This window comes from Falco naumanni, chromosome 2 (assembly GCF_017639655.2).
Source record: "Falco naumanni isolate bFalNau1 chromosome 2, bFalNau1.pat, whole genome shotgun sequence".
NCBI classification, from domain to species: Eukaryota; Metazoa; Chordata; class Aves; order Falconiformes; family Falconidae; genus Falco; species Falco naumanni.
The window spans coordinates 75,289,872-75,314,929 of NC_054055.1; the positions used below are offsets into that span (position 1 = coordinate 75,289,872).

At 41.6% G+C, this 25,058-nt stretch overlaps 1 protein-coding gene across 1 annotated transcript in view; it reads right to left on the reverse strand.

The window, feature by feature from the left end:
- DHRSX (dehydrogenase/reductase X-linked) overlaps positions 1–25,058 on the reverse strand; it is a 168,126-nt gene that overhangs the window by 26,167 nt on the left and 116,901 nt on the right. Inside the window, exons 5-6 of the mRNA XM_040584907.1 lie at positions 20,820–21,027; positions 4,001–4,208 (exon numbers count right to left, since the gene is read on the reverse strand). Of these exons, the coding sequence (XP_040440841.1) occupies positions 4,001–4,208; positions 20,820–21,027 (416 nt within the window). The remainder of the gene's footprint in view (positions 1–4,000; positions 4,209–20,819; positions 21,028–25,058) is intronic.

The following is a 25,058-nucleotide window of genomic DNA, read 5'->3' on the forward strand; positions in this document are numbered from 1 at the left end:
CTGGCATGAATGATGAATACAGGTTCTTTAGATTTTGTTTTCCAGCAGCACTTACAGACTGAAAGCATTTCTTTAAAAATGTTATAGGAAAATTACACTAGAGTTAAGCCTATTTTGACAGATGAAAGAAATGAACTAGTTTATACCGGCTGATTTCTAGCCTGTGTTCCTGAAGCCTTTCTCTTCTTTTTTACAGGCTGGCAGGGTCACTAATCCTACTCATTTTCAGTTTGTCAGTCAATAATCACTTACGTGGCACTATGTCTTTGGAAATGACAGTTGAGACAACATGTGAAGCGTAGTCTTCCGTCCACAATTCCTTCCTAAATAGCAATCTGAGGTGGCTGAAAGGACTGAATACTCTATATCTGATAATGACACATTCACCAAGCCTGTCATAAAGGTTTTTGGGGAAGTTTACAACACTGCTAAGTGGGAAATGTTTCTAGTATAATGGCATAATGAAGTCACGCAAAGCAGAATAATCCCTGCCCTTGGACTCAACTTTTTTGGGTTTTTTTCTCTAAGGCATTTTAATTGTGTCACAAGCAGAGGCAATCTGGCTTAAGAATGAATATTCATTATCTGTAGCAAAAGAGAAAAACTTGTGAGGGAAATGGTACCTTCCTGGCTCCCAGCTTGTACAGTATGCATCACTAAAACTGGTGTGTTGCACAGTTGGCTAAATTGCAATTTGATGCCCAATGAATGTCTTTTTAGGCTACTATCATCTTACTAGTTAGTTATTGTTTACCAGTTGGACTTCATCTGTTCAAAAAGAAGATCACTTTATGTTAAAAATTCCTAGGGGATAACATATTTCACTGCACTCTGCAGAGCACTATGACAGCTCACCAGCTTTTATTTAATGAGAAGTCACAGGGTAGAAATCTTTCTTTTTTTTTTTTTTTTAGGAATAAACATAATTTCTGTCTTGCATGCAACAGGTGCAATTCTTGTTTATTAAAAATGTAGAGAAAACATTTACAAAATGGAAATGTAAAGACTGCGTACTGAAGCAGACAATAACTTTCCTAAGAAAGAATTGAGCTGAGAGAGAATTAAACCATCCCTTTTAAAGGGTGGGCATTTTTTTCACAATTTTATGACTGTCACCAATCCCTTGGCTTGGCCTGTCTTATTTCTACAGGGGTGCCTCTCACTGCAGCTTGTTGTGGGAAAAGAACCCCCAAACTGGTTTGGCAGAGATTTTCCTGAGCTACATATGAAAAGCGAAAGACAATGTTTCACAGTTCCAAGAAACTCAAGCTGTTAATACTTTGAGCAAATTATATGTACGTATCATGGCCTATTTATAAGACTGTAGGTTTATTTGTTTAAGTACCTAAATATCTTGAGGCAGCTCTGAGGTGGATGTTGAGCTGACAACCTTGCCTGCCACACTGAGCTGCCTCAAACACAAGCAGCCCAGAGAGAGTGGGGGCCAGGCTTGCAGTCGACTTGAATGCAACTGGGACCAGTGCTGGCAGAAATTCATTTAAAGGTAGTGGAGGCTCTGCCACAATATTCTGGAATTAAATCAAACAACTCTGGCTCTCTCCTGAGGGAATTTGATATGATAAATCCATGATGCATTTCCTCATCGGAGCTATCTGGGCTGTGTTGGCTCTCATGAGCACCAGGTTGCAATGGATGAAGCAATTTCCTGCACGCGTTTAGAAACCACTCTGGAATACTTCAATGTAATAAAAGTTAGTTGAGCCAATATGATTATAGAGCTATCACCTCATTTTCACTGCATTACTACTGTAATACTAGGAGGAAGATTCATATACGTGCACTCAGAAACAAAATTCCAGGGGAGAAGAAATCCATAATACCAACTATCCGCTAATATTATCAGACAACTGCATTTTCTTGTACTTGCTTTCTTACTTTTCTCAGGGGAAATTTACCCTAGTGCATGAGACCAACACAAGACCCACCTAAGCTTGAACATTGGGTACTACGGCCCTTGGTACACTGCTCTTAAAACTGCCAGGCAGGCTTTTAGTGCCAGCTTGCCGTGGAGCTAAACATCGCTTTGTGATGCAGTTCTGCCGGAGTCGAACAGGGCATACCTATGTGATCCTGAATGTGAGAAAACAAGGCAAAGTCAGTCCCAAATACATAAACATATCCTAAGCAATATGCAAAGAGTAAAAGTGGAAGCTGTAACTCAGAAGTCAGGGAGAGTGGGAAGAGTGATGGGAAGAGTTTCCTTCTCCTTTGGCTTATAGGAAAAACACACCGAACGTTACATAAAAAAGTGAACATCTCAACCTGATAACTGAGGCATTCAGTTATCCAAACCTGAAGTTACTTTGACTCAAAAAGCAATTGATGCATTTGCTTTTCAGGCAGCACACACATGGCACTTCCATGCAAGTCAGGATGTCTGTCCCGCACCTATTGCAAGGTAGAATTCCTTTAGAGTGGTATCTCATCCAAAGAATAGGAAGTGATCAGGAAACGTCAGCAGCATTAGTATTAGAGCTGTAAGTATGAGACTCCTTCTTGTGCTAGATCCGAAGTTATTTGATGTGTGTTCAGTGACATCTCATTCAGTGTCTAAACATGGTCAGTATAATACAAAAATGTCTCCCTGGGCACCAATAAAACTGGGTGAGATTCAGTGCTGGGAACGAGAGACTCAATTCTCACACTCAGACACAGAAATTCTGTCAGAATTCTGTGGCTCTAGAGTAAACGCTGAGCACAAGCTAAATATCTACATGAAACTGTTATGTTAGTAAGGTGAAGTAAGTCCAATGAAAAAACACCACCACCCAAGGCTGATATTTAAAACGGCAATCACAAGAGGCAAAACAAGTTTAATATATACGGTCTGGCAAAGCTGCATTCTTCTTCTTTAAGAATGCATTACATATTATGAGCATTCCTATTACAATTTTATTGCAATATTCAAGGTGTACTCAGAAGATACTATTAATTTTTTTTTTAAATATGGGTTTATTTGTTTGCATCTTATTTTACAGCCACTCTTCCAGCCTCCAGTTTCATTTCTAAAATTAAAGCTAGTGATATTTCCATATCAAAGTTTAAAATTAATTTGCTTTGTGGGACATGCCCCTTGATCTAAAATACTTTGTTTTAATTAGGACATTTAATTTTCTCTAATGGAATCAGGTTCCATTCACTTAGTCCAAAACTACTTTCTGAAAGAGTTCTAAGCAGTACACTTTCTCAGCACAAGGCCTCCCAAGGCTTGTCTGCATGAGGAGATTGCACTTATGCAGCGAAACTGATTTCAGATTGATCCACTTATACCACTATAAAAAGTTAATGAAGTTAACTGTAACTGGGTCTGCCCCACTTCTGGATCAGTTTTATCAAACAGCTTTAAGTTTCCTGCTGTGACCAGAAATAGATAATAGAAAATCAGGTACCACTACAAGTATGTGTTAGGATGAAAAAATTAAAGGAAAACTGTCCCACCTCCCCGAGCATGAGTCTCTGGAGCCACACAGTCTGGAGTATGGCCACTTCCCACCACCATTTTTATACAGCTTCCTTCTTCCCTTTGCCCTCTTCTCTATAACACGCTGCATACATGTAGACTGTGTAGACAGATCATGTTTGCTTCTCATTAAGAGAACATACAAGACACTTCCAAGGAACATTTTGCATATCCTGGCTTCGAGTTAGGATGGTGTTCTGCCCCCACACACGCACACAGGCACATCGATAGGTCAGGACAGGGGTAATCAGTGCATGGGCACAGACAGTGAAAGGCATTCCCTTTCCTTACCGTGAGACCTCACTCCCTCCATTTAAAATAAGTGTTTGTTCTGGCAAAGGCCTGTCTTTATCAGTTTTATCTTTATCTTTATGAAAGTCTTCATCTTTATCATAACATGGAGAAATTGAATAAACACTACACATTATGATAAACTCCAAAAAACCTTCAGTTCCATGCTGGCTACAGCTCTCACAATGCAGGTGCATGGCAACCAAATGATTTTAAAAAAATGCGTACCTTGAAAAATAGCCAGGCTGTCATCCATTTAACGACTTTTACAACCCAAAACACATGCTTGTAGAGCTCAGTATTCACTACTCCAGGGTCTACTACATTAGCAGTCACATGGCTTCCATCTGCAGTCAGAAGATGCTGTAGTTGATAGGTAAATAACACAAGGGCAAGTTTGCTTTGGGCATAGGCTCCATGGGGTGAATACGAACATCTGTATACAGGAGAGAAAGAGAAAGGGAGATGCACATGAAAATAATCAGAAGGAAAACAGAACTGCACAAACATCAAACGTCCTGCATTTTGCAATATCCAGCAAACAAACAGCTGTGTGTTGAGTCATCAGAAGAAACAGCTTATCACTGGCAGGCGTGTTATTTGCTGGAGTTCTGGTGATTATTCCATCAGACACCAAGTCTGATTTATGGCGGGGAAAAAAATTAAAATAACATTACACACTACCTGCCAGAACCTCTATGTCAACCTATTTAAACTGGAAAGGCTGAGGCACCACCCTCCAGGATATCGTCACCTCAAACTACTCTACCCTTCCTCACTGCCCTCTTCCCACACATACATACCCTGTTCCCACCCAGTAAATCCAAGCCTGATCATACTACTCTTGGTTATTATTATTTGTATTGCAGCAGGACCTACTAGTTTCTGGTGCAGGCTCCTGTGTTAAGCACAGTATAAATGAGCAAGGTAATCATTGCACCTGCCCCAGTGACACACCAGATTACACACAGATAAAAGAGATGGATAAAAAGATGGGGCAAGGAGAGCAGCTGCAACTGTAACCACAGTTATGGCACACACAGCCATCAGAGCAAAGACGGCTGGCTGGGTCTGCACCAAACTGGAGGTGCGACGAAGGCACACAAATGCTGGGAGTTACGGCAAAATACTATCTGTTGAGAGCCCTGTGCACCTGCCTGCCTTTCAAGTCAAACTTTCTAGGAACTACTGATTAGTTGGGTTTCACTGCATGTAAGCAGAAGCATTTTTTTTTTTTTTTTTTTTAATAAGCAGGCTAGTTCCAGGGCAAATTAGCAGGTATGTCATTTAAAATACTCCTCCTGACTGGGGCCTTGGTATCACTTCCACAAATTCCTGTGCCATGACAGTTCACTCTTGTAATTACTACAGCCTCTCATCTAACCCTTTTTGTGCTTAGCAGAACCAAAGGTAATTCCTGTCATTACAGACAGCTCATAGGCAAAGCAGGCAGGAGCCTAAAGCAACGGGCTCCTGGGGGCAGCAAAACTGCTCTGGTCCCCATCCCATTTGCCTCTGCCAGAACCTGGGGAAGCAGCACTGATTGCTGCTGCTGCCTATGGGGATCAGGGGTTAGGGTCCCTGGGGCAGCAGCTACTGCTGCTGGAGGGAGCTAGAAGGGCACCTACCCAGGAGCAGATCTCTCTTTCCCATCTCTCTCCTTCCCTCTAGCTGTTGTCCTGCCTCTTTGACAGCTGCAGCTACAACTCCATCCTCTACACCTTCACCCTTAGTGCAGCAAACGCCCATGCTGCGGATGCTCCCACTCTGCTGAAAGCTCGCTTTTGGTTTTCTGTGATTGCCACTATGTGCAAGGCTTTTATTTTGAATGAATAGCAAATATATCTCAGAGTTCTTTTTGTTATCTCATTCTCAATGAATACCTTATTTATAATATCCTGTACACTTCACCACAGAAAGCCCTGGCTGCTTGCAAACAGACTGACTCTCTGCAGAGGTATAAAGCTACTAAAGCAATGTAACTGTTCATGTTATCTGAAAGGACTCAGAGACTTGGAGACACAATGGTAAATCATACAGCTCAGCTACAGGAAATAAAAGACAACAACACTGAATCTCCAGTGTATCTTTTTCTTTTTCTTCTTTTTCCCTGCTCTATTGTTCAAGCAAACCACAAACAAACAGGCTACAAAAGCAGTGTATAAATTGAGAGAGAATAAAAAAGGACAGCTGATCATAAACAGCCCTTCCACCAACCAATGGCCTGAGCTGTACCATGCTGGATATTAGCTCCATCATCATAAAGATATCACCTGCGCCTTGGGGTAAAATGGACTATTTTAAGAATAAAGAACAATCACTGCATGAATATAAAAGTGACTTGGCATCATTACATTTTAAATTCAGTAATGTCCGTGCTCTGATCTGAGACACTCAAAATGTCACCTTATGCTTCATGCATATTTCAACCCTTTTAACTTGAAGGACCAGATCCTCAGCTGATATGAGCTTCCCATTGTGCAGCCATGCGGGGCAGAGCTCATGCCACCCATGGGAAGATGCACTCACATGAAACCGCCCCTGCAGCCAGCTGGCAGCTAACCCTGGCACCTGTCCATCAGTGCCACCATTCCCCCACCAGTGGAGAACACAAGCTGGGGCACAGGACAAGCTTCCTGGGTTGAATTAGAGTGATCTTGTCTGGCAAGCAGCTCACAGGGAAGTGGTGCTGGGAAAGACCATGACTTGTTCTGCTTGGGTCTAGTTGGCTTTCAGTAACCTTCAGATGTCAGATAGGAGGACGGTGAATGCTCCCCATGACTTCCCATTCCCACATTTTGTGCAAGTGCTGTTTTGACTTACCTTGTGGCAATGAAGCATGAACTACAAGGGCTGGATCCTCAAAAGCCTTGTACTTTGCATAGATATCTATGTCAGAGAAACATGAGCACTGAGAAGATATAAAAAACTATCCAATCAGTGAGGAAGCCTTTTATATCACAGTGCGGAGATGCAAATGATTTGCAAGGCAGTGGGTAATCAGACTTCAGTAACACACTATAGATATGAAGGATATAAAACGGGATATACAGAGATACACTTTTGGCAGAATCCCTGCAATGATTCCCTGCAATGCTCTATTCCCATTTTCTCTGTGTGTGCTTTTTGCTTTCCAGGAATCTGACATCAATGGACTACATAAGACAGAGGAATAACCTGTGATGCAGAACTGACAAGGACTTTCACTGAACAACTGTTTTGTTTGCGAGACCCCATCTTATTAGAATCATTTTGTTTAAATGACATACTGGGGAAAAAAATCAGCACTGCTTACTTGATTTTGTTACATCCAGTCTTGACTTTACGAGTCAGAAAAATCGGAGCACGTAAGCTCCTATACTTGTACCACAACTGCATCTCCCATGCACATACATGTAGAATCACAGAATGGTTTGGGTTGGAAGGGACCTTTAAAGATCATCTAGTCCAACCCCCCAGCCATGGGCAGGGGACACCTGCCACCAGACCAGGTTGCTCAAGCCTTGGACACCTCCAGGGATGGGGCATCCACAGCTTCTCTGGGCAACCTGTGCCATTGTCCCACCACTGTCATCGTAAAAATTTCTTCCTTATGTCCATCCTAAGTCCACCCTCCTTCAGTTTAAAACCATAAAATGTATTCATCCTATGTATGAAATTACGTGGCTTTAAAGCCTATGCATCTAAATCTAGCCTCTCTTGGTGCTCTACGCACTGTATGTACATTTTCTACACTGAATGAAAGTATAATTATGTGTTAAATGAAATAATATTGGCATTATGCATTTCCACATTGCTTTTATTTTCTGAAGGCTCTAAAACCTTTCTGAAATGGAAGTTCACAAACCGTGATGGCACACCAGTGCACGTGAGGTGCCTGTGACACTTGGACCCCTGAGGACACAGGGTATCAATGCTTCACAGCAAGGCAGGCAGACTCTCAAGTAGAGAAACCCTGCCTCCTAAGTGGCCAGCCAGGCAAAAGACTGGTAGCTCCCAGCTCCCAGTGGTGTATACGCACTGGCCAGTCAGCTACAGAGCTAGGACGTACTGGTGTTGGGACTGCCCGGGGATCCATCCTAATGAATACTGCCCACCAGGCTTGAGCCATGCCAGACAGCAGGTGTTGTGGCATGGCAGGCCTGTGCATGGTCAGCAGGTAAGAACAACGGAGCAAGGACATGGTGGGAAGAAGTCCAGTGGGAAGGAGTGGTGTTCCTTGCACTGGCAGCTTGCAGAAGTTCATGCTCACCCCCTTTTTTGAATGGGGCTGTCTGTGGACTATTCTTCCTATCATGGAAAAAGTCTCCCCTGGGGGATGCCCCTCCATAGCATTTTGCTGAGTCAGTGCCGATAAAATAGGGCAATGCACAACTCACTAAATGGAAACTACAGAAGGAGTTAAGGCAGACAGAATTTAATTAGCTTCTTTGAAATCCAGCCAAGAAGAGCAGCAATATACAAATTCTTCTCCTTCCTTTTAAAATACTGTTTTATTGATTATATATCAAAGAATAAAGATTCAGGATAAGGCAGGCTCTGCATTTTCTGTTTGAATAATTTTTAGCATAAATTCTTATTTTTGGCTTTAGATTTTTTCTGACATAGACTGACAAGTTTGAATTGTCATTACAAAAATTAGGAAGGAGAAGAGAAAGGAATTGTTTTGTATTTTTGCCAAAACAAAACAAGTAAGTATTCAATTCTGGGGTTAGTGAGTGCTTTGTGGTTTGCTGATATTTTTTTAATTTTTTTAATTATTTTTTTTAAATTATTTTCCACCAGAAGCTGATTTTACCACTCATCTCCATGGTGCTGTCTCCAGCAGCGCTCTCCCTAGCATGCTGGGGCAATGTTTGTAAAAAGTAATGAGAAGCCAAATTTCAAACTGGAGCCTGCAGCAGCTAATTAGGTGTTTAAATATGGACTCAGCTGCTATCCAAGTTTGAAAACTGGATCCATGTTTAGCACTTCCCTTGGCAGCCAGCCTTACTCCGGTTTCTTTTCTGGCTGGCTTTAGTTGGTCTATGTTCTGTAGAGGTCTCCCATTTACATCCAGTGATACCATGCTTAGTGAAGAACATAAAGTCTGCTCAGGGTACCCACTGGGTAATAGGTGAAACAAAATTGCTGCTCTGCAGAGACCACTTCCTCCACACCTCCTATGCACAGGCTCTTGCATCGTTCTCTGGCTTCTTCTCTTTCATTAACGGTTGCTTTTGCATTATGCACACATGTGGAGGAAGCGGATGCAGACAGACTGAAAGAAGCACGCAGTGACAGCACCCTTTCCCGTCCCTGCCACATCTTGCTTCAACAAAAGGCTCAGAGGACCTGTGGCCATCCTGACCAACACACAGCTACATTTAACCTGGCCAGTGCTAGCGGTGAAGTTTTCCTGACACGAACCTCTTTCACACTGCACTTGTCTTGCGCATGTCATCCTCCCTGCACCCATCACCACGCTCCCCAATTTCCAGTGTGTTAATTTGCCTGGAGGGCAGAGTGCACCACAATCAAACTGCAGAACAACACGATTGCTATGTGCTCCATTAAAAGACAAGTGATGCAAAACGTGGGTGACATGCTGGGGTTTTTAATGAAAGGCCACACAAAATTTCAATGTATGCCTTAGGATGAATCAGTGAATTAAGCAAAACACAGACTTGCTGTATTAAAATGACTAAAGTTTCCTAATGATTTATGTATTAATCTTGCAATACATCATCACCATTGCTTATTCAAGAATATAAAAGACTATTATTAAACGCTCATGAAGCTTTCACAGTCTTAAATTTTCTTTCTCCAGGGAATGCAGCACAAGATTTTTCAACATCTTTGATAGATTTTTGCAGTTTATTTTGAAGCAGCTACAGAAATATATTACAGAATAGCGGTAGGTATGTTTTCTGTGGTTATCATAAGCAACTTCTTTCTCTTTTCCTACGATAAACCAAAGCCTCGGTCCTAAATACTGCTTATTAGATTTAAGCATACTTCCTGACAGTACTATCTGTATTTGTCCCTTGAACACATTTGCTAAGTCTCATCAGTTGTGATTTTCCCCCAACACACAAAAAAGGAAATACTGTTGGAGAAATTAGAATATACATATTGCCACTGAAAATTAGTGTTTTTCCAATTGAAAGAAACAAGCATATGCATTAGTAAAAAAAACCTTAAATCTAAAGTCTTAACGTATCTAATTATTCAGATGCTGTTACAGTTGTTTTGTACAGTAGCTGTCCTGTTACCAGCTACTACTATAGCCCACTGTATAGTCACCTGTTTCATATACATGCCTGGGTGTTCTGGGTGTTCACGGAACAACTATACTTCTTCATGTACATTCCTTTCATATACTTCATATGTAGCCTTTTTTAAAAAAAAAAAAAAGTTATAAATATATACAAATAACAGTCAAGGTGGCCTTAGTGTACCCCCACATATTTGAACTGGAATACACCGGCAGCTGCAATTTGAGTGCATAAGGATGCAAGCATTAGGTACTCCTGAAGCGCCCTCATGACCCTGTGTCGGACATGCTGGAAAGGAAGGCTACAAGACTGATAAATAAAATCAGGGGTTCTACACAAGCTGAAAAGCAAATCCTTCATGTCCTAATTGGTCGCACAGGGGTTACTTATGCAGCCAGAGGCAGGTGGCACTTTCAGAGCAGCCCACCTTGCCCTTTCCTTCTGACTCACTAAGACTGACCAGGTCTCAAAGGTTCCCCCTTTCCCTGCAGCGAGCTCCTCAGTGCCATGTGCTGCTCATGTACGGCTCTGGCCAAAACTGGGCTTTGTCTGATATCTTTCAACAGTGGTAAAATAGCATTTTCTTCCTAAAATTAGGGGAAGAAGATCAGGGCTGGAAGGTGCTTGCTCTCTCTCCGAGGCAAAGCATTGGTAATGGTCTCAGTAGCTGTGTCAGTGATTCCTGCCTTGTGCTTAATCCAAAATTCAGCAAGAACCACAAGCTGTTTTCGGGTTGTTTTTTTAAAGCTGTGCTTTCCAACTTTCAGCAGTTTACTGTATAAATCCATAGTGTTCAGTAACTAGCCCCTTGTCATAGCTTGTAGGAAATGCAGAGGGAACCAAAATTAACTGACTGTCTTTGGAGGACTAGGAGGACTACATTCAGTGAAGGAATTTGGAATGTCTTTGTTATAAAAATATTTATGAAAGGCGAAATAAGTAGGGCCTTGTCAACCTGGGCATTACTGTCATCCACATGGAATGAATGCATCGTTTTTCATTTGGCTGATCCCTCCTCCTGATGGCAGGAGGTGAGATGTCAAGAGCCCTCCTGCTGTACTGATTACCCTGCTGTGCGCAACTCCATTGCTGTGTGCTCAGCACAGTTCTCAAATGTATGAAACACAGACTCAAAGGCTGGTCTTCTCGAAGTCTCACTAGAATCAGTATTTTTTAAAAAAGTCTATTTTTTCTGTTTGTGTACAATTAGTGTTAATTTCAAATGTTTTTGATGATTTTAAATACTGATGGCAAGTTCAAATTGTAATTACTGTAATTCCATTCTCCCAGGAAATATTTCTTTTTATAAAGAATGATATAAATTGCCTCTTCTGAAGCATCATTTTTCTACAGTCAGTTCATATGATACAGTGTTAAGTACTCGCTAATATTTGAAGCGGTGTTTGAGCATAATGGTGCCCCTTCATTCAATCAAAAATCTCCATAAAACAAATCAATGAGTAAATAAATAGAAGAAAGCATGGTTCTGCATTGCTGCAGCTAAGAAACAGATCAAGGATCCAAGATCTACATTCTATGTCCTTGTGGTGACCTTTTTGAGTGGTGGGGAAACATCATGGCCACATATCTTTTTGTATTATCTCTTGGATAGTCTGGGTCTCAGGTTACTAAAGATTGTCACACATCTTTTAAGATTATCTCTTGGATGATAATAAGAAGAGCTCTAAGGCTCTCTCCACCCACTTGTGGAAAGCTTCTTAACTCTCCTGTAACATAGTTTTTAATTTGAAGGAAGCAATGAGTCTTATGATTCCTTCCCTTCCACCAGAACACACAAAGGGCCATAAAATGGCCCATTAATAACTTGAACAATCTGGGACTGAAAGGGAATGTAGGGTCTGGTTATGCACAGTAAAGTGCTGCCATTTCAAACCCAGTGCAGTGCACCAAATGTGGTTAGCAGATTTCCAGTAGGCTACATGAAATGTGTTGGTGTATACATGAAGATAATGTAAGTTTTCATTTTGTGGTGGGCTGAACCCACTGCACTGCCTTAGAGTTAAGGAGGTGCTGAATGTGTTCTGCAAGTGCAAATGTTCACCACACTGAAGGACTGGTCTGTCTTACCAGGGGAAACATGGTTTGAATGTGCACACAGACTGAAAACACCTTTCTCTTTCAAGATGTCTATAAATACTTTGCAGAAAATCCTGTGCCATCACTCTGTCCACAAAAGCAATGCAAAATTATCAAGTCTGGCAAAATTATCAAGAAGAAAACAATTCTGAAAATCAATTTTTTGTTTGTTGAAACAATCTAACAACTTCTGCTTTTTCAAAGTTTTCTTAGGTAGCAAGGATATGAATATCATGGTTTCAAACTGAGAGGTAAAAATGAAGTAACTCCCAGTACATGAATTAAGACAAGGAACAAGGTCATAAAGAAAGACAACTATCTGTCAACAACAGTCACGAGAAGTCTTCCCCTCTGTTGGGAGACCTTTCTAGGATAAAGAAGAAATACAGCTGAAATGCCAACAGATACTGGAGAGATTAAAATGTGGAAGTTTTCTGCACCCATGAAATGACTTATAGTCCAGACACAGCAGGAAAGGCTTTTGTTCATGTGACACTATACATCAACAGCGGCCTCCTGCCACTGTCAGAAAAGATGCAAGATTTAAATAAGCATAAAACGGGTCTGTGAAGAGGCAGGGTCTTACTTACGGAACATACAAGCCAACTTCAGCAAACAAAAAAACCTTCAAGAAACAAGTAACACAGTGGCTCAAAGTGGTCCATAGCCAGGATTGCAAAGTGGTTATTGCAAAGTACCATAAGGGACAGTGGCAGCAATCACTTTCTCTTCTGTTTAGCCTTAGAGTTGGTTTTGGTTTTGTTTGATAAATTTCCTGGTACTGTGTCACTTTGGAACACTGTAAACAGAGATCTGTAATGGAAAACCAAGCATTTCCTAAGAAGTGGCATGGCATGCCCTGGGGCCAGAGTGCATGAGATCTCTTCTACTTGCAAACGTATCAGAAGCAAGTGAAGTCAGGCAGGTTTGGCTTTCCAGGAAATGACAAGAAGTTTCATGCCCAAACCCTGAAAAAACAAGAGTCACAGAGCTGCCCTGCCCCAGCTCTCACTGAAAAAACAATTAAAAGATACTGTTTCTTTGGCAGACTGATTGATTTTTGGTGGCAATTCAGATACCGAACACCCCCCAACTTTGAGCCGAGAACAAAAGATTTCACACAAAACTCATAATGTTTTAATTTGGACATTTTTGCAGTGCCATGTTAGAGCTAGTATCACTGTTTAAAGCCCTTGAGCTTCTCAGAAAGCTACTGTGAGACACAGTGCTCTTCGGTCCTTGTTCCTTTTGGGAGCCTGGGATGCTGCTGTGTACAGCGACTGTCCAACTCCCACGACAAGAAGAGCAGGGCAACCACAGCACCTGACACATAACGAGAACAGAAGAAATGGAGCAATAGCACTACAACTATATAAGTCTGGCAGTATCAAAACTCCCAGGGGCTAAAATATTTTATTTTTACAGTGATTTATTTTACTTAGAAAGTATATTTTTCATAAAACTCACATTTTTGACAGAGAACTCAATTTAATCAAAAGACCAAATTTTCTTCACAGGTTTAAGTATTCAAATGCTTGGTTGGCTTTTGAACAGATGAAGTTCTCCTTCACTGATAAAAATAGGCTTAGGACAGGGAGTAGAGAAAAGGTTAAGAGTTATTTGTAATCGCAGGGGCAGAAATCTGCCTTTGCCTCCCTCCACTACACCTTGTAATCCTTAATGCACTGGCAAGATCAGGAATGTATGACTGTGAAGAACCAGAAGCAGCAACAGCGCTGAACCCAGAGGGGATTTGTGGAAGGTGAGCTGATCATTTTGACCATTTCTCTTAAGATGTTATTCCAGGGATTTACAGACATATGTGCCAGCCTTCCCCAGCTATGCTAGGCAGCTCGAAGGACAACTCCACTGAAAAGGTACTGTGAGGATGGCTGTAGCCAAAGCAGTTGAAAGGAATGCTAAAACCATTTGAAAAATCACCCAGGACCTGAACTCCAAAGCTTTTAAAGTTCACTCAGCCCTAATAAGTCTTTTTGCTGACAGGGAGATTTTAAACTAACCTTCTCCTCTCAAGGGTGCCAAGCTCTCTCCACTCCGCATTCTCCACAAGAGTCTTTTACCTTCTCTGTCACATGAGCACAGTACATCAGCTTTCAAATTACCATTGAGCCATCTTCCCATTTAGGAAACAACACGTTTATGATACCCACTGTTCTGCGTGCCACAGAAGGTTCACTTTTCCCACCCAACCCACTGCGCAGGGAGAGGCTGAGCGGCAGGAACACCCATATATCACGTACCTCCCAACAAGTTGCAATTTTGAACTGGTTCAGAAGGACTGTGTCCTATTAAATCATTAACCATTATTACGAATCCTTTGTTAAGACCATTAATCCCTTTTAGACAAGAAGGAATTTAACATTGTGACATACAAAGTAGCTACATTTAATTTCCCTGAACACATTAAATCTGGCATTACCTTTGTGCTAGTAGTGTTACACTGTGTTATTATTCTTCAGAAACCAATGAATCCTAAAAGTATTTTCATTAGACAGAACAAAAATACACCAATAAATTTAAAACTAAAACTTTCCAAAGCTGGCATCCTAACTTAAATATTTCCCCATTATAGGAATGAATAGAGATAACCTGTGGCCTGCAACATGGATAAAACACCGGCTGTATATGAACTAAAATTCTGTCTTTTGGACTGATGAATTGGTCTGCTGGTATAACAGCCCATTTATTTTTTGTAATGAATTCCTAGAATTTGAGATCTGTGCCTTCACCACTACATTCACTTTCCAGGCCAGCAAGTCAATTTTTGCAATTAACGGTAATTGCTGCCAATGCAAGGGATCATTTTACAAAACAGAAAATCCTTTTGCACTTATACAGAAAGCATTTTCCAAAGAAAGAGAGCAATACCCCTATGTATGTGCATTAAGCATTTAAATACGTATCATCTAACTATAGACAGAAAAACTTTGTAACCTGCTGCAGGAAGGTATATACTGAACACAGCAGTGTGCTGCAGTTGGTATTTGGTCCTGTCAAGGGAATATGACTTATCTTGCAAATAGAACCAGAATATGCAATAAAAGTCATTGTGGGGAAGCTGCTTAAACAAAACCATCTATTCCTCGAATAAAATAAAATCTATAATAACATGTATCTGTCTCGAATAATCTTTTATGGTTCAATTTCTGTAGTTTCACAGCATTATATCAAGCAACAGTCCAGTGACACATTTTAATATGCAACTGTGATAGACTACCGTACTGACTAAAATGGATTAAACAAATAGAAGGGTAATATATAAAATCCATCCTCCTTCCTTTTACAAATTTTCCTTTATTATTTTAAAATTTGGAAATAAAACAATAGCAGTATGCTATATCAGCTTCATGTTTGGTTTTGCTTGAATTTAAGATATTGTACATCCCGTAAGTTCTGCCAATGATTCTTCTAAGTCAGAGATTCTTCCATTCTTCTTCTCTCTAAGCCAGAGAATTAAGTGACAGATCAGTCACAAAAAGGCACTGGAGGAACCAATTGGAAAATTTCAAAAAAGAAAAGTTTTTAATTGTAAAAAATGTTGACTCATCAAACCATTCCTAGTATAAAAATATGTTTTAAATAAATGTCCAGCTTAAAAAAAAAGTAATTTTAAACTGATGGATATACCTTACTTCAACAGGATGACTTTGAAATTGAAGGTTCGGTGTTTCAGTTTTATCAATATTACACTTCAAAATATGAATGACAGTGTACTCATAAGGATAATTACAAATAAATCAGAAAGAAAATATTCTAAAATCAATGAAATCAAAGGTTTTGGTCTGAAAAAATTATTTATATTTTCCAAAAGTAATGTGACATTTTAACACTTCGTTGCTATTCATGGACATTATTTTCAAAGTCTCAGCAATGCTGATGGGACAAAATTCTAAGCTTTCTGCCCAAACTTAATACAACTTCATTTACCAACAAACATCGCACACACGCAAGAAGTGAAGATGCAGGACACCACCCATCCAAGAACAGGAGGTCTCCAGAGACTTTGCTTGGCAGATTTTCCCAGCAGTACACGACACCTCCTGTTACAGCCCTTACGAACTGCCTAACGAGATTAACTGGAGTTGCCTGGTCTCCCCAGCATCTTCCCAGGTCCTGGGCAGAGCTGTTTAAGCTATTTTACACCAGCCAGGATGCATATGTGGCACCCGGGATTTTTGCAATTCCTTTCATTCAATCTATTTTGTCTCTGAGATGATTCATGCTCTAGGGCTAAAGGGAAAAAATACAGAAATTATCTGGGGACTGTACCAGCTTGGAGGGTTACAAAACCCATCCGCTTCTGTAGTTGGAGAGCAGAGGAAGGAAAACAGGGAAAGTGTGACTAACTGTTCTTGAATATACTGGAGACATGAACCAGAAAAGGAGTTGTGTGTGGCTGGGGAGTTCATAGATTTGTGATTCACAGCATTACAGGGCCCATTTGGCATGCAAAACGAGAGGATGATGAAAGGAATAGTTAGTCATGGAGAAAAAGCTAGACAGAACACACAAAGATGCTAACCCCTGGGAAAGGGAGCATATGCAGGTGTGACCCACAGCCTGGGAAAGGGAATGATGTCTTCTTTTCTTTATTTTCCTAAAATTCCTTCTTACTTCAGTAGGTAGAGTACTTGAAGGGGTGCCCCACATCTCAGTCTTGTGAAAGCACCATGAACTCCAGTGCACCGTTCAAGCCTATCTCAAGCCAAGAGGACGGCACAATGTTCTTCAAGCTTTTGCTAAAACCAGTCAGCCATATCCTCTCGTGACCATATGGTTTTTCCTCTTGTCACTTTAGAAAGTATTATTTAAGGCAGGCAAGAGAGGAAAAAGGACATTCTAGCTATGCTGTTAGAGTGCACAGTGTACTACCCTCAGCACGTAATCGCTGCAATCACCACTGTTGAAACGCGTACAGATAGATAGCGTTTCTGTTAAACTTTCACCTCCTTGAAAACAGTCGTATTCAAAGTAGGGATGAAGGAGAATGATTTGCCTTAGGGATCCCCTTGTCGACTCATGTGATTGCTGTTGAAAATGGTCTGGATCTAAAAGACCACAAAGGTGTTTGATGTTCTTCATATATCCTTCAGCAAAAGAACTGGGAGAACAGTCATTGCTCTTGTGCGTTTGCATTTTCAATAACACACATGAAACAAGCTATGCCCTGCCAGTTTGGAACAAGCTCTGTCCTGCCTTGATGTACCCAGGCTGTGTCTCTTTTACTGGTGTGTGTGAAGAGAATGCGCAGTAAAGGGCAGAAATGACATTCATAGAGGAGAAATAGGACTGGGGCTAGGGGGAGAAGATAAGAGAAAGATAAATGGGGAGGAGGAAATTAACTGGTGGGCAGAATTAAGACACCACCAAAAAAAAGGAGGGAGAAATAAGAGGGAGGGAGGGAAAAGGCAATGGAGACAAAAAAGCTCAAAAGACACAGATGGCGACGAAACTGTGAACAGAGAAATCAAGTAGGCAAGCATGAAGAGAGAGATAACAAAAGAAGAAAAATAATGTAAAATGCAAGGAAAATAAAGAAAAAAATAAATTAAGCATGCTGCCAACAAGGAGCTGAAAAGATAAATCAGATTGGCAAGATGGCAGAAAACAAACCAAAGAGGAAATGTGGAAGACAGTAACATTTAATACTGTTCATGGGACAGACCGTCCAACAATTACTTGTTATGCTGTTGCCCTGGGGTCACTGTGATATGGATGACATCTGGCTTCAGAGCAGACCTCTGAGCAGCAAGCACAAGCAGTGGGGAGCGATGGCCACAACAGTGACTGCCAACCCAGAGTCTCCCAAGTGGGAGAATGATCCTATAGAAAAATCTGTGGTTAAGCAGAGAAGAGAACCTCAGTTTACCGTCACCTTTGTGTCAAGACAGGCTTCTGCCTTTACTTCTCTGTCATGTTTGGTCGATGAATGCCTCCTCTGCATGATCAGTGACCTCCAGTTTGGACACTAGGCCAATCAAAACCCAGGAATATTGGGACAAGAATATGGTAAACAATACAGTCTGCTGCCACCAGTTGATTTTTCCAGCACAGAGTAAAGCCCCCTTTCTCCACTGTGAAGAAATGACTCCAAATTGGTTTGGTGCCTTCCTGCAAGGTTAGGACTACCAGCCAATCACAGAACATAGACCCAAGTTGTGAAATTAATTAAGGCCAGCTACTGCAACTAAAATAAGGGAAAAGCCAATATTAAATTTTTAGAAAGATTTCCCATTCACACAAGCAGCAAAAATGAGGGATGGCATCACCGGGAAACTGTGCCAATTCATGGAACACTATCATATCACAGTGCTTACCATGGGTGTCTTTACTGCCTCCATTAAAACTCTAAAATGCTGCTCTGAATCACAAGGTGTCTCTGAGGCCCTATGGTGTAGGCAATGCCTGCGCACGGTACCCCACAACAGTCCTCCACAGGGCTGCCAAACCACCCACTCATGCCGTAGGCACACACTCAAACACAGAAGTAATCCCACCGTTTTTAGCAGCACCGTTTATGCGATAACGATTTGCACAAGTGGCATCTTATCGGCAGTTAAGCTAAAAAAAAAAAAAAACCAACAACCGAGGAGTATCTCCTTCGACCTGAACCAAGAAAAGATTTGGAGCTGAATCCACAGTCCCCTCTGGGTCCCACCCGTGTGCCTGTGTGCTCAGAAAGCAGGCGCCACTGCTGCCCCTGAGCGATTCGAGCATCCAGGTGGGAAAGAGCAGGCAAAATCAGACAGAGCCTGTCATCCTTTATAATTCTTCTTACACTAATAAAGTTGAAATATAAAGAGCAGGGTTTGGTGCAAAAGCTGCAGGTAAATCTCACTGGTATATTATTATTTTTTACATCAGATTGGTCATGTTTGTGCTCAATCATAGGTTTCCTAACTGAATCATTTCTGATTCCTGTAAAATATGACTTAATAATAATTTCTGGTTCCTTTAAAACACGAGTTAATAATGATGAATCACAGGTAAGGATGATCCTAAATTGAAGAGGCACAGCACAAGGCTTTTCTATAATCAATGCTTCTATAAACAGTTCTGTAATCACTGTTACCTAGAGACACAGAACAGCCACATTTAACTTTGCATTCTGCACTTTAGCCTGAAGAAATACTAATTACACTCCTCTTAGTCCCCTTGCATGGTGCCATCCAGCACATGTCCATCAGAAACAATGAACACATACATCAAGTGAAGAGTAAGGGTAATTTCCTGTGGTTGTTTTACAAGCAAGAGATTAAACTTCGACTACCTTGCAAAATTTAAACAAAGCACTTGTAATAAAACTGATGCCGTAGTAGGCAATCAGAAGTCAAACAGAAAGTTTGACATGCTTAATGCAACATTCATACGTAAATTGTCTTCAGTGGAAAGAGCCCAGCCCTCTAATTTCAGTCTTTGTTCCAAAATACAACCTCGGGCCAAGTGGCTGTGAACAGGTGCTGAAGTCCCTGTCAAAGGACAGGAACAGAATTTCACCATGGAAATGACACAAAACTCAGACTGGCTCTGTGCAGGCAGAAACTCTCTGGAGCCCATCAGAAGACAGGTTCTGTTTGAGCCTGTTAGGAAGTGCGCAGTTGCCGTACACGACTGCATGGGGAAATTCTGAAATGTATCTATCTCAGTTATCCTGCCCATTCTTCAATTAACTAAACAACTCTGCATGGTTCCTGTGTGACACCAGAGATATTTATCCGCCTCATCCAATGTCTTCCTAACATTAGAAATATTCCTCAGACATTCACCCACAGTTTCTCTGAACGAAAATAGTCACACAGAATACAGATACACATTTTAACCCATTTCACTGTCAAAAACCCAGGATGGCTGTGCACTTGGATCTCGGTAAGCTCTTGGGGAAGCGCAAGGGGTGACACAGACGAAAGCGGGAGCTCCAGTGTTTGCAGTGAATTGCCGGGCTGACTTGTGAGAGGGCAAGCACCACAGGGACAGGGGGCATGATGCTGCCCAGCGCTGGGAGGCAGGTGAGGGAAGCTGGAGAAGGTGGGGGACTGGGATGACAGGAGTAGCGCAGGACAAGGGAGAGGCCAGAGATGGAGGGAAGGGAGGACATTGTGCCAGGAGCTGCAGGCCAGCGGGCAGAGCTGCCAGGGAGGAAGGAGCGGCAGGCAGCGTGTGGGCTGGGCAAAGCTGTGAGGCAGCTGGGCCGGTGGGGCTAGTTGTCCTCCCAGAGCAAAGTCAGCAGCCCCATGCCCAGCAGGCAGGGAGCTTGCAGCCATAGGCATCCCTTTGCACCCATCTGAGGGCAGGGCGAGGGCCTCTACACATGCATTCACTTGAGGAAAAGGCCTATTAGCGTTCACCCAAGCCACTTTAAAACATCCCAGTTACTGAATCCAGGCTCTCCACCACAACCGTCACTGCAGTAAAAGCGTCAGAAAGGAAAGCGAGGCTTTCACGGTTCAGAATAAAAGACTTGGTGCACAAGCTTATAAATTATTTGTATCTTTGACTGAAGACTGCAAGCTTTGTTCAAGCCTGAAAGATATTAAGCAATGGCTTGAGAATCGGCGTTTTAAAAAAAAGGCAACAAAAAAACCCGCACATTCAGTATTCAGTAACAATTCTCTTGGAGTTTAATCTGCACACCCTTACTACAGATCAGTCAATACCAAAAAACAGATCAGTACCTGCTTTGTAAGTCGCTCAGGTGCAATTTGGCTACGTAATGGGTGGCTGATGAGACAGTGATGATCCTAGCATTGTGACTGTGCGTTCCTGATTGCTTCAGCGTGTCCAAGAGGAGGTTAGTCAACAGGAAGTGTCCCAAGTAGTTCAAGCCGAAGTGCTCCTCAAACCCATCCTCCGTCTTCCTTTCAGGGACCAGCATCACCCCAGCTAGAGGAGAAAGTAGAGGTAAAGCCTGTTGATTTATTTCAGAGAAGCAGCAAGCTAGAATGAGCATGGATCTCCTGCTGCAGAGTGTAAACATGGCATGTAGAGCAATGAGTGATTGGTGATGGCATCTGAAGTGTAAAGCAGACACTGATTGATTCCTGCAGAGAAAAATGTCAAAACCCCCACTTCAGTTCCTTTATCCAGAAAACAGGTAGACTGACTCCCTCCCTCCCTCCTTCCCTGCAGGACTGTGGGGATAAATGACTTCATATGTGAAAAGTGTTTTGAAGACATTAAAAGTTGAGTTAACCCATTGCTGGCATGCCAGAATGTAATGCTGCAGATCCACAATAATAGTTAATCCATCTACAATAGGTGGGAGCTGGGTGATCCCAACAACATTCCCTCCATCAAAGAGCTCAGAGCAGCGAAGACAAGACCAGGCTGAGCAGCAGACCTGCTCTCCCAGACGGCTTTCTGCTGAGTCCTGGCTGGAGTTTAAAGATCTGTTGAGTCTTCCTCTGAAATCTGCAACTTCTATCTCACTGGTGTGGTTGAGAAAAGATGTAGTAAATTTACCCAATATATCTTAATTACTGTGCTTACAAGCAGCTGCATCTTGAAATGAGTTTTTGAATGCTTATTTTGGCAATATTTTTGCATACATTTCTACAAACCACAATTTTCAAACTCATTGCCTAAAATAAGTATCCACATCCCTAACATGCAATGTTAGCATTGATTTCAGCATCTTGCAGAGAATCCTGAGCTCATGCATAAATTATATTGTGTACTGAGGCTGTGTGGGGGATAGCTATCCCTCTCAATTATAACGTGGAGTTGCCTGTTGTAAATTATTCTTATTTTATTAAAATGTATTTATTGTACAAGTGGACCTCACCTTTGTAATTTAAATGTAGATGGACGTGGTTCACGGAGAATAATGTTGCAGGCCATTCGTCTTCCCTCTATGAGTAGGACTGGTCATTTTGAACCAAGCATAATTTCTTACCCATGAATATGATACAGTAGAAAGGCCACCTCTGCTCACAGACATGAGAGAATGTCAGCTTGTTCCTTGTGCTACTTCACATGTCCATTAAAGTCTTTAACATCTCATTTCTTGATGTCAGCCCAATGATGGCATATTAAATGACCATTTTAAATTGCACATGCCGCGCATCTACACCACTCCTTCTCTGGGGGGTCCCGCCACCTGACAGTTCTGCTTTGTTACTGCTGCTTGGACTGAAGAGGAGGCATTTTCAGCATCTTTTTAGCATGGCCAGCACCCATAGTGGTTCACTTATGGCTGCCTACTACTTAATGGAGCAACTGGAGAAGCAGCATGGGGGAAGAGACAAGAAGATGACAGAGCAAACAAAAGGTTTGGGTGTAACACAGCATACCTGCCTACCAAAAAGTTAAGACTGAACAGGAGAGATGCTTTCTGATGGTATGATGAAAGAAACACAACATAAATTACCAGATGGGGCTCTACAAAAGCTCTGATTGGTGTCTCTGTCCCTACAGCCACTATCCCAGATCCCTCAGAATGACAGGAAAACCCAGCTGCTGGGTGTGGTTTCTCTGCACGCCAAATCTCAGCTTTAACAATGGGAAGACACAAATTAGAGGGTGTATGGTCGGGTGTCCCATTGTATTCTCCTTCCTCAGCAGCACTTACTCTGATGCGCGATGCAACTGCTCGCAGCTGGAAACAGATTTCCACTTCCTCTGTAGTTTGCACATTGGCATATAAATGACATTCAGAGCAGTGCCTGGGTCTGAGTGCTGGTATGAAGGTCATGGACAGACATAAACATGAGACAAGCCCTGCTGAAACCTTTTCTTGTTTTCCTGGGAAGAAGGAAAGGGCAGGAAGGACAAAAAACCCCAGTCTCCCAGACCAACTCTCAGCTTGCTACAGTGCAAGTTTTAGCAGTGTGAGATTAGCACGAGGTGTTGGAGGGCAGATGGGATGCAGATTGCTGCATCTCTGAGCACCAGGGCTGATACAAGGAAATGATCTGCATCTTTCTGAGGCCATGTCCTGCCCTCCCCAGCTCTGACATGTGAAAAAGGCAGGAGGAAGCAGTTTTGAAGAGGTCTATTTGCAGCAACACTGGTAAAATGCAAGCCCAAGAGAAGGCAACCACATAAACCAGCAGCCCTGGCACAGCAAAGCTGATGTGAACCCCAACTGCTGCTTCTGCATCTGCCAGGGCTGCTGCAGATCTCACTATAGGACCCCTCCATTCACACACACACTTCTGTTAGCTAAGTCAGATGGCGGGATGGAGGAATTTCTCTGGAGAGAAGTGCGGTAGATGGCTGCTAAAGCCATTCAACTTTGCATCATGACCAGCAGGTAAGCCTAGGGAGGCTGTCACTGCTCACATCAGCCCCAAGGATGCCTGTGCTACAACTGCCCCCTTGACCTCTGGAGAGGCATGGGATTTAAGGAGCACATAGAGGTGTTACCCTCCACCCCAATTAGTCTCCACCATCTGTGCTGCATGTCCTGGAAGCAAAAAACAGGTCTGGGCTCAGGTCAGGAGATGGGAAAAATTTTCACTCAAACACTGCACAACTGTTAAGACAGACGTTCCTGAAAATTATTTTGCTCATTCTTCAGGAGCTTCCTCTGAGAAACTGTGGTAAAGCCTTTGAGCAGACACAATCACTTCTGCTTGCATTTGTTGCTACTACAATTTCCTTTTTGTCTTCAAGAACTGGTCAAATAATATTAATCCAAAACACCTTTGAAAGACTTTTTTTTTAAAGGCTCCCATCTTCAAGGCAGTTCATAACAAGGCTATCAAAAAAATTTGCCCTGTAATCTGAGGGCAGTTTCTCTTATTTGAGGAGAAGCATTTTAACTCACTGAGAGCGAGCATGCAAAGGAATACCCGACAGGCAACTGAACCTGGCTGCTTCTCTAACAAAAGGGAAAACCTTGTAAGCGTAGCAGCAAGCTCTCTTTTTTAAATTATTAACTACCTAACATTCAGTAGATACTAAAAGTGGCATGCTATTGATTTTCTTTTGTCCAGAAACATCACCAGCTTTACTCAAGGGCCCTAAAGTAACTCAAAGAACAAAAGCTGCTTCTATTTTTAATTCTTTCCATTAACCCAATACTATTGAAACATTTAAAAATGCCTTTTGGGGTTTGTTTGTTTAGTTTGTTTTTTTTTACCTTACCTCTTCATTGTAAACTAAGAATGATGTTGGAATCTATACAACTCAGCATCTTTCTGATTTTAATTATCAGTAGTAAGCTTCCTCAGTTTTTTTGGAGTGCATGTGAAATTTGGAGTGGCAGGACACAGAGCATTAATGTCAAACACCTCAGTTCTGATACAACTTTCTGACACTTTTTTCCCTCTGATTTAGCTAGATTGTTTCCAGAAGGTTTATTTTTTAAAAATGTCACTGATACCAGCATGGCATTAGAAAACAAATTAATAAGTAAGTTGCATTAGCTGTTATTGGAATATTCAGGCAAAAGACTGACAGTATGCATGCAGAAAACTGTCTAAACGGAACATCAATGTGTGATTTTCAAGAGCAGAAATAGAATAAGGAAAATATTTTGCTGCATAACTATGCTGAACAACTGTTCTTTTTACAGATAGATGAATATGTTCCAGTGTGCTGCAGTTACGCATTTATTGTTAATACCTTCAAATTATACACATCAGCTATTAAGAATAAAAAAATATATCCTTTTTTACTTTTATGACTAGTCAATAGTCATATTTTTCTCTCAAAGAATGAATACACCTCAAGAGAACTGTCTTTGTAAACAGTCATTTATTATGATTTTCTAGAAAAGTTTCTAAAGAAACTCTTGGTTTGGGATCCATTAATGAATTAGTCTTATGTAATTTTAAGAGCATAATGGATCTGATACTGCACACAGCATTACCAAAAAGTTTATGACAGTTGTAAATATTACAGGCCAGGCATACCATATTTTTATTGTATAACATAGGAGAATTTGTACCATGCCTGCTTGTACTGCA